Source organism: Bos grunniens, chromosome 13, assembly GCF_055505025.1.
Source record: "Bos grunniens cultivar Pamir isolate PY7600 chromosome 13, Bosgru_T2T1.0, whole genome shotgun sequence".
Classification (NCBI taxonomy): domain Eukaryota; kingdom Metazoa; phylum Chordata; class Mammalia; order Artiodactyla; family Bovidae; genus Bos; species Bos grunniens.
Window position 1 is genome coordinate 40,761,479 of NC_141177.1, and position 10,144 is coordinate 40,771,622.

The following is a 10,144-nucleotide window of genomic DNA, read 5'->3' on the forward strand; positions in this document are numbered from 1 at the left end:
CCATTGCCTCTTCCTGACCTTTCATCATCCTGGATGGTATTTACCCTACACTTGAGCTGATTTATTAGTTTATGGGGTTCCCACGGGGCTTGGTAACCAACGGGCAAACACACCGAGATGACAGTGCCTAGCTGTCTGAGCGAGTGAACATCTTGTGAACATTCCCTTCTCCCAGGCACACACAAGGGGCATTTTCCCCCACCGGCCTCCTTCTGGGGTTCTCCCGAGAGGTTTTATAAGTTGGCAGGTCAGGGATATGGTTGAGATGTTTTCTTTTTGCCTGCAACTATTCATACAAATATGTATTTTAAAAGTTGTAGTTTGATCTTTCCAACTTTTTACTAGCACCAGGAAAATAGCTTGATTATCTCTTTTCCTAAGAGATGGGTGCTGAGGCATAAAATGTTGTAATCAGCCTTAAAATCTTTGACTCTCTTTCACTTTCCTCCCAAGTTGAACACGGGTGTCCAGGGTTCAGCAGTGTACTCAGTTCTGCACAGAGGCCCGGGAGAGTCTCCTATGGCTCCCTGCACAAGACGACAGCAGGGACAGCCATGGCACTGGGGACCCCCAAGCACTGTCCCCACTCAGAAGGGACCGAGCAGGGTCAGCCCTGTGCCAGGCACCTCTGTAGGCCCCGCCTGGCCAGAGCTCTGGTCTCAGGGTCTGTGCCTTGTTTTCTGCTGCTGTTTTTGCCTGTGTGGGGAGTACTTTTATAACTTCACCACACATGTTGATTTTGCTTTCCCCAGTTTCCTTAAGATAGTTTGGTGTGAAGCCATCAAAACTGAAAGTTCTTGAGAAGCTGGCCGATGACATTTGAATGATACAGACTGGGTCCCATCCTGGCTCCTTCCCGGCAGATGGGGTGACCTGGTCCCTTTATGTCCCTGAGAGCACCATGTCCACCCTGGACTCAGCAATGCTGGGCCCCTCACCAGGCCAGATTTTTGGGGAGGGGTGTGGAACCTGTAGAACAGGGTGGTAATTCTGGAAAATACAAACAAAAACAGCTGAGGGCACAGGCATGGTCCAAGAAAAAGCCTGGGGGCTCACCTGCAAAGGGCCAATACTTGCTGGCCCCAAACTCTGCTGCTGTGGGCCCACAGCCCGCCAGGCCCAGCCCAGTGTCCCAGCACCATCTTTGTAACTCTGGACAGGGCCTCCCAGCTCAGGGGTTCTGACTGAGGACCAGATACTCATCTCCTGGAGCCTGAGAACAGCAGGGCCCCCTTAACCTTGCCACACACCTCTAGGGGGCCATCTCCAGGGCTGAACTAGGTCACTGAACCTTTTGGCTGGGTTCCTTCTTTGCAATATGGCTGTAACAAGTGTTATATGGCCTAGAGGCAGCCTTGATTTTTTTTTCTCAATTGAGTTTATTTATTACATGCAGAGCCCACCCCAACAGATAACATCACAGAAAACCATCAACAAAGCTCTTTGACAAAAACAGATGAAAACATGATCAATGAAAATATTATACAGCATATTAATCTCCTAAAGAGTCTTAGAGGGCTTCCCTGGTGGCTCAGATGGTAAAGTATCTGCCTGCAATGCGGGAAACCTAGGTTCGATCCCTGGGTTGGGAAGAGCCCCTGAAGAAGGAAATGGCAATCCACTCCAGTACTCTCGCCTGGAGAATCCCATGGATGGAGTAGCCTGGTAGGCTACAGTCCATGGGGTTGCAAAGAGTCAGACACGACGGAGCGACTTCACAAAGAGTCTCAGGAGTTAATGAACTCTATGAACATGGAGTTTAATATAAATAGATACAGCCTCATTTGTCAATCTCTCTATAGAACTGAGATTACTAATAATAGAACTGGGCTTTCTGAGACCTCCATTTACTCTCCCTCTCCTAAAAGTGTGTTTAGAGCCCTTGTTTAACAGCAAGGTCTGAACGCTCTGCAGGAAGAGGAAACAAAGAACTTTCTCAACACTCAGGGCAATGAAGCTGAGTGCAGACTGGGGCAATCTACTTCCCCGCCACCAAGAACCGGATTCTATCTGTGCCAGGAACATGCAGCCGCACAGTCTCCTGTCATCTTAACTCACCAGCTGCCCTCCCAGCACAGAGAGGCTCCTGCCAGACAGAACTGGCCCTGACATGACACAGGGACACTGATCACTGACCCAATACAGAGGTCAGCTCTGGTGGGCCCCCCCAGCCTCTCCAAAGCCACGGAGGCCCCCTTGTGTCTGTTATCCCACTGCAAGACGAGAGCTGCTATGGAGGGGGGATGGCCCCCACTGGCCAGAGAGCTGAGGCTCACTCCTGTCCTAAGCACGTCTCCACGTCCATGCCACTGCGTCCAAGGGGCTTTTTGGAGAAAATGGCTTTCTATATAAAACCACAACTCTGCTCACATGAAGAGGAAGGGTGGTATCTACCACACGTCTTAGGGCCTAACCTACAAAGTCACACTCAGCATGTTCCTTTGGAGTCAAATCCCAAGGAATCTTGGTTTCCCCTAATTGGCAGGCTGTATCTCAATGAAGACCACAAACTTCTTCTTTTTTTTTTTTTTTTTACTTTAGGTACTATTACCTAGGATTAGAACGCAGGTATGTTTGTTCAAAGTAAATCTGCGAAATGTAAAATAGGATAAAATTACAGGGTTTGAGAACCTGCAGGGATCTTAGAGATCATTTAGTTTTGCAGGGAACAGATTCACTTTGCGCTCCATGACGTCAATTTTATAGTCCTGGGCCGTCTACCTCACATGCTGCTAAGCCCTACCTATGAAGTGTCCTCTTGACCCATCCCAGAGCCAGACAGTCATGGAGGCCTCCTTGTCACTGACTGATAGCCAGAGCCTGATCAATTTATATTAAATGATCTGGACCATGTCAAGCTCCACCTGTGACTCAGTGTTATGACTCAGTGCTGTGCACAGAGCTGTGTGTGCCTGCTAAGTCGCTTCAGTCGTGTCCGACTCTTTGCGACCCTATGGCTCCTCTGTCCATAGGATTCTCCAGGCATGAATACTGGAGTGGGTTGAAATGCCCTCCTCCAGGGAATCTTCCTGACCCAGGAATCAAACCCATGTCTCTTATGTCTCCTGCACTAGCAGGCAGGTTCTTTACCACTAGCGACACCTGGGAAGCCCAGTAAACAGAGCTACTTTCACCTTGAAGTGATGTTTCAAGGCTGAGAAAAGACACTCAGCTAAAACTGAAATTATATGTAATTCCCATTCCAGAAGATCTAGCGAAACCTTTCTGTCATCCAATCACCTTTCTAAATTTCTGTATTCATTTCTCCTGCCCTTTCGCCATATTCTAAGAACCCCCTTCTCTACAAGGTAGAAAAAGCTAACCATCTATTGCCTGCTATTTACCTGCTTCGTGTCTTAAAATGTATGGGATTCCATATGGGCTAGAGCCTGCTCTGCTTAATGAGGGGGTGGGGGTAGGGTGGGGAAGGAGGTACATCTGAAAAGATGTATAAAGTCCTCTCAGTCTTCTTACTTGTATTTCTTATCAGTGGGACAACCAACAAAGCCGAGTAAGATCTTCAGGTGACAACACTGTGATGGTGTGAACACCCCAAGTTTTTTCTAAGTGCTCTGCTAGTATAAGGGAGTCTCCCTGATTTTTTTCCAATCACATATTTGAGTTTGTAGAGGGAAAGTGTTGGTTATCAAGTCTAAAACTTACTTTCAAATGGTTCACAGAAAAAAAAATTGTATTTATAAAGAGAGAAGGATATAACAAACAAGTTAAAAATGGGGAATTCGGATAAAGAACATATGGGAATTCTTACATCATTCTTGCAACTTTTGAAAGTCTGGAATCATGCAAAATAAACATTTAAAAAATCATCAAGGATTTCTCTGGCTGTCCAGTGATGAAGACTCTGCCTTCCCAATGTAGGGCACAAATGTTTGATCCCTGGTGGGGGGGGACTAACATCCCATATGTCATGTGATGCAGACAAAAAATAAAATTTAAAAAATCATCTACAAAGGGCTGGGATACAGAAGTGAGATGGATTACAAAATTTCATAAAGATACAAAGGGCCTGCCATCTACAGCAGCTTGGATAAGTCAGGGCTCCTCAGAGAAAGAGAATCTCCAGGACATACACACAGATTTATTTAAGGAGCTGGGTCACGTAATCACAGAGGTTCAAGACCAAAATCTGGAGAGGTGAGGCATGGAGGAGTGGCATCTGGACTCCAAATGGGGTGTCCGTCTTTGCTCTGTTTAGGCCTTCAACTGAATAGAGGCCCACCTACGTTACAGAAGACACTACTTTCCTCAAAATCCACTGACTAAACATTACTCTCATGTTTAGTCAGAAAACACCTTCAAACAAACATCCACATTAATATCGGACCAAATATCTGGGCTCCATAGCCCAGCCAAGCTGACACAGAAAATGAACCATCACAGCCTAAAGGAGCAGAGGTTAGGCTGTCTTCTATGAGAAACTGGCACACACGCAGAGTTTCCCCATCTCATAGACAGTGGCTTCACCCAACCTTCCACTCGGCAAGCTGTCAGGGTAATCAGCAACACGAACCAGCTGCCCCTCCCCAGCTTCTGGCCACAGAAAGTAATTCTGAGCTCTCTGCTATCAGGGAGGCTTGTCCACAGGATACAAGATCAAGTTCACACAGATGAGTGCAAACCCATCAGAACACCACAGCCACAACCAGAACCACAGAGTGCAAACACAGCAAACACGTCAGAACCGCTGCCTGGGTCAAAAAGATCCCGGTGCTGGTCCCACTCTTGCCTTATTAGAACAGAAGTTCAGAAGTGGGGGTTGTGGGCAGCCAAGGGTATAAAACACTGCTCCAAATTATCTTCCTTCAATACCAAATCCAGTAAAACCATAAGACTGACTGTATTATTTATGATTATCTTACTAGAAATATTTAAGATAGGAGCTTGGGCCCAGTGGTAGAGCTTCTTTTCTTAGTCTACCATGATGGTTCTGCCAAGAGCTCATGGAGAAGAGCCATGGTAAACTGACCAGTCCATCCACTGCAGGGGTGCCATCGGGCCAGCTGTCCACCTTGTACAACGTCTGCTCTAGAGATCCACAGAAGCAATCTCTCACCTGCCATTCTAGAATCTCTAGTAGAGACTGAGGACTCCCATAACTGCACATGACCTGCCATGTGCTCTGTTGCCAGAACTTAGGTTGGCATTTTGTGTCCTGACTTTACACCTAAACTTAATCCACTTTCCTACCCTTACTGTCTTTTGCCCCAACTTTCTCTTTGAGGTTTTCTATGAAGTTGAGCCTTTTGTATTGATTGTATCTTTTTAAAAAAAAAATTATTTATTTGTTATTCTTGGCTGTGCGGGGTCTTTTTTGTTGTGGTGCTCGGGCTTCTCACTGCAGAGCACATTGCTCTGCGCATTGCAGAGGTTCTCACTGCTTCTCTTGTAGAGCACAGGCTTTACGGGCCTTGGGCTTCAGCAGTTGCTGCACACGAGCTCAGCAGCTGTGGTACATGGGCTTAGCTGCTCAGAGGCATGTGAAATCTTCCTAGACCAGGGATCAAATCTGTGTCCCTTGCACTGGCAGGCAAATCCTTAACCACTGGACTGCCAGGGAAGCCCATGTCATGTCTTCCTCAAGCATTCTCAAATTCTTTTTGGACTGAATGTCAATGTAAAATGGAAACATTTTACCAGCAAACACAAAACTATGATGTTTTAGAAAGGAAAGGGACTCAGAAATGGATTACCTAGCTTGACCTTCCTCATTTTAAAGATGAAAAAAACGAAGAAAGAAATCTACCCCAGCCCAAGGTGGAACAATCTGAGTGGTAAAGCCAGGTCTTGAGGGGCTTGGATCTGTGTGAGCTATCCCTTACCACCCAGCTCCTCTCCGTTCTCGAGTCTGGAGTGGAGTCCTGACCTCCCCATCTCCTCAGTCTCCTGGAGCCGCTTTAGAATTAAGCGCTGAGTCCTGCCAAGTGCAGACCTCTTAATTTTAGCCAGATATTTTGACTTGCTGCCTTCCCAGGCAGCTTACTTGAAAACTCTTCCTCTGAGCACTGAGCTTCAATTGTTTCTACTATTACCAAAAATAGAATGCTTGAAAGAGTTACGAAACAATAGGTGCAGCATGGCACTGCACTATTTTGTGTAATAAAAACAAGTGTCTCTACCTGCCCAGAAAAAGAGATGCGGAACACAAGACGTCTGTAGCATTTACATTGTTATCACTAGGTGGCGAGACTACAGTTAATGTATCCTTTTGGCTTATCTGTGTTTTCAAATTTTTGTCTCCAATAACCACAAGGACCTGGATAACTGTTTTTAAGTAAATAAAAATATTAAATAAAAGCAGTCTGATTATTGTTTAGATCGTCAGGCTGCCAAAGTCTGAAGTAATGGTACAGATCCTTGAGGCCGTGCTTAGGGTGGGGATGTGGCTCTGCAGGATTATTTCTGGGAGCCCTCACATCTTCCCTCATGCTCTGATCCTCCCAGCATCAGAGGTGTTGCAGTGACAAGCTACATCTCTGCCTGCACACTCAAGGGCATTTCCCTGCAGCTGAACCAGAATGTACCACAGCACCGTAGGGACCCGTTAAGAGTCTTTATTCTATGTTTAGATCCAAAAAAGACTGGTGATGGGCTCAGGGATTGCAGAAATAACCTTTCCTGAACAGGATTAAATTCCTCTAACAAAACAGGGTTTCTTGTCCTTTCCAACATGGTTTCTTGTCCTCTCCAACAGGGCTCCCTAACCTCCGAGATCTAATGCCTGAGGGTCTGAGGTGGAGCTAATGTAATAATAATAGAAACAAAGTGCACAAATGTAATGTGCTTGAATCATCCAGAAACCATCCCCTCCCATCCCACCAGGGGCCCTGGAGAAACTGTCTTCCATGAAACCAGACCCTGGTCCCTAAAAAGTTGGTGACCCCTGCTTTACAAGCAAACATGTAACTTTTGCAGGAAAAGGAAATGATGAGCCTATTTTCAACATGGATCAGACAGACAGAAGCAGTTAAATTCAAAGTTTCCACTTTCAAAGGACCTTCTTATCCAGGAGAGGCAAACAACCTTCCATTTACAGGCTGTGTGGTTTCCTTAAAAGAGGAATGTTTATGCCTATGGCCACCCTAGCCATCAGTGAGGATCAGCAAACCTGTTTTGTTAGAGGAATTTAATCCTGTTCAGGAAAGGTTATTTCTGCAATCCCTGAGCCCATCACCAGTCTTTTTTGGATCTAAACATAGAATAAAGACGCTAAGGGGTCCCTTGGGTGCTGTGGTACATTCTGGTTCAGCTGCAGGGAAATGCCCTTGAGTGTGCAGGCAGAAATGTAGCTTGTCACCTGCTGTATGAATAACAATGATATTTCAAAGTGGAGCTCTGCCACCAGCAGGGAATTCTGGGGGAGCCCTGCCTCTTGGCCAGCTTCCTTGGCAAAGTCGACCCAAGCCCTTGTTGAAATAACCTGTTTTAGCCATTTGGTGTGACTTCACTGTCTTGCATACTAAACACCAAGAGGCTGGTTAGTATTCTAACAAATCTGTCTTTTTTACCACTACTCTTTTAGAAAAAGGAGTGCCCCAGAAAAAGCTTGGAAAAGCAACCGATCTCAGACTTAGCAATTATAAACATTTCTTAACACCCTACAAAAACACTATCAACAAAGCAACTGCCCAGTGCCCAGGTGTCTACTGCAAATCAAACTTTGCAAACTGGTGTCAGGTCTACAGCTGTGTCTTTCCCTCATCAGTTTTCACTCTACATTAGTATAAAACAAAGGGGACAATGCTCCATGGTTGAGAAGCAAGAAACAAAACCAAAAAACAAACAAAACTGGCAGCAGGGGCCTGGCCAAGCCTATGACATATGCATCAGACTGAAAACTATCAATGATACTGAAGAATCATATTTACTCGGAAAGTTGTTGAAAAACTACAAGTGTTACAAATGTTGAATGAAACAGAAGAGCCACAAAACTGTACACTCAACATGCTTTGAAAGGTGTGCATATATATTCAAGAACAGGAGAGGATGCAGAAAGACATACACCTGGATTCTTAACACAGTTAGTAATGGACGTGATGAACAAGTTCTCTCTTGTGCACCTTGTACTCATCTACCATAAACCTATGCTTGTATAAAATGTAAAAAGAATCAACAGTTCCTTACTGTCTGCCAACCTTCAGCTAAGAGAAGTTCTCCAGAGCAGGTGTGCGCTCCTGGAAGGCAGGGCCCATCCCTGAGGGCCTCAGTCTCAGAGGCTTCCCGGTGACTCCAGCTCCACCACCGGACAGCAGGCCCCCCGCTCGGCTTCAGGCGTTCAGCGTGTGGTGTGCAGGTGTAGACGAAGCTATGTGCAGGGCCGCCTCACCCGGGTGTACGTGTGTGTACAGGGCCACCTCACCCTGGTGTGCATGTGTGTGCAGGGCCGCCTCACCCGGGTGTGCATGTGTGTGCAGGGCCGCCTCGTGCCTGTGTGTGCAGGGCCTCCTCACCCCCCGGGTGTGCGTGTGTGTGCAGGGCCGCCTCACCTGTGCGTGTGTGTGTGTGTGTCTTCACCCCAGCGGTCACTCCTTACCCAGAGTCTCTTCTCACCAGGGATCTCTCCTCACCCAGGGGTCCCCTCTCACCCAGGGCAAGGGGTGGGGGCGGTATCCCCCCATCTCAAGGGTGGTCCATCCCTCCTCACTGGGGTCTCTCCTCACCCGGGGTGGGAGCGGTCTCTTCTCACCAGAGGTCCTTCTCCACCCTGTGAGTCTCTCACCATCCCAGGGATCTCTCCTTACCCAGGGGTCTCTCCTCACCTGGGGGTGCGGGTTTTCTCCCCATCTCAGGGGGGGTTCCCTCCTCACCTGGGGGTCTCTCCTCACCCCGGAGGTCCCTCCTCACCGAGGTCTCTCTCCACCCGGGACAGACATAAAGACAGAGATTCGCTCAGTCATGCCCGACTCTCTGCGACCCCGCGTACCCCAGCCCGCCAGGCTCGTGTGTCCATGGGATTCTCCAGGCAGGAACACTGGACTGGGCTGCCGTGCCCTTCTCCAGAAGGTCTTCCCCACCCGGGGACCGAGCCCGCATCTCCCGCATTGCAGGCGGACGCTTCCCTGTCCAAGCCACCGGGCAGCCGTCTTCCCCCGGGCGCCCTCTTCCCCGGCGCGCCTCACCTTGGGGTCCCGCTCGTAGTAGCGCTGCTGCGTGCGGATCCAGCGGCCCACCAGGTGGTCCCGCACGGTGTGCGCCAGCGCCAGGTAGTAGTCGCGGCGCGTGGCGACATTGCGGTCCTTGACGAGCGTGAAGTGCAGGTGCCGGTTGAAGCTCTTCCGCACCTCTGCCACGTCGCCCAGCCCCGCCAGCCCGCGCACGCTGATCTGCTTCCGCCTCTCGCCGTCCGTCAGCGGCTTTGCCATCGCGCCGGCCGCCCGGGAGGACGAGGACGAGGAGGACGACGAGCAGGAAGAGGACGAGGCGAGCCGCTGGGACACACCCGCGCTAGGGATGCTGCGGCTTCACTAGCTGCCAGGCCGCGCCTGCGCAGTGCGCCGCGGCGGCAAGGAGAGGAGGGGCCGCGGGCGCGACTGCGCGCCGCGCCAGGGCCGCGGGCAGGGCGCGGCCTGTTGGAGGGGGCCGGGCCGCCGGAGGGGCGGGGCCGGGCCGCCGGAGGGGCGGGGCCGGGCCGCCGGAGGGGCGGGGCCGGGCCGCCGGAGGGGCGGGGCCGGGCCGCCGGAGGGGCGGGGCCTGATGGAGGGCGGGGTCGCAGAAGGGGCGGAGTACCTACGCCTGAGTGAGGAGTACTGTTGAGTTTTTCCACGCGCAAAGCTGAGGGTGAGGTCCTGGGCTTGCGGCCCATTCCTCCCAGCATCTCTCTCCTGTCCACGCCCCGAGACGGCGTCTCCACCTGCTCCTTACCCTCTCCAAAGCCTCTCAGCTAGTTCCTACCTGAAGGTCCTGGGCTGGGACCCCCTCACTCACTCTCTGCTGCTGTGCCCCAGGGCCATCTTCCCGTCCCTGGCTTGTCTTGCTCCCGCAGCTCCTCCTCGATCCTATCTTAGCCTCTGTGATTTCTGCATCAACGGGAGTCCTGACAGGTAGGTGGAACGTGAAAAAACTGGTAGCATTCACTGAAGCTAAACAAACACCTACCTCTGACCCAGCAATACTACTCCAAAGAAAA

At 49.8% G+C, this 10,144-nt stretch overlaps 1 protein-coding gene across 2 annotated transcripts in view; it reads right to left on the reverse strand.

Annotated features, from left to right (window-relative positions):
• Window positions 1–9,502, reverse strand: part of PYGB (glycogen phosphorylase B) — a 35,593-nt gene extending 26,091 nt beyond the window's left edge. For both annotated transcript variants that reach the window (XM_086333628.1, XM_086333627.1), the window contains exon 1: window positions 9,138–9,502. In XM_086333628.1, coding sequence (XP_086189754.1) covers window positions 9,138–9,380 — 243 coding nt within the window. In that variant the 5' untranslated portion in view covers window positions 9,381–9,502. The remainder of the gene's footprint in view (window positions 1–9,137) is intronic.
• Window positions 9,503–10,144: the final 642 nt, after the last annotated feature.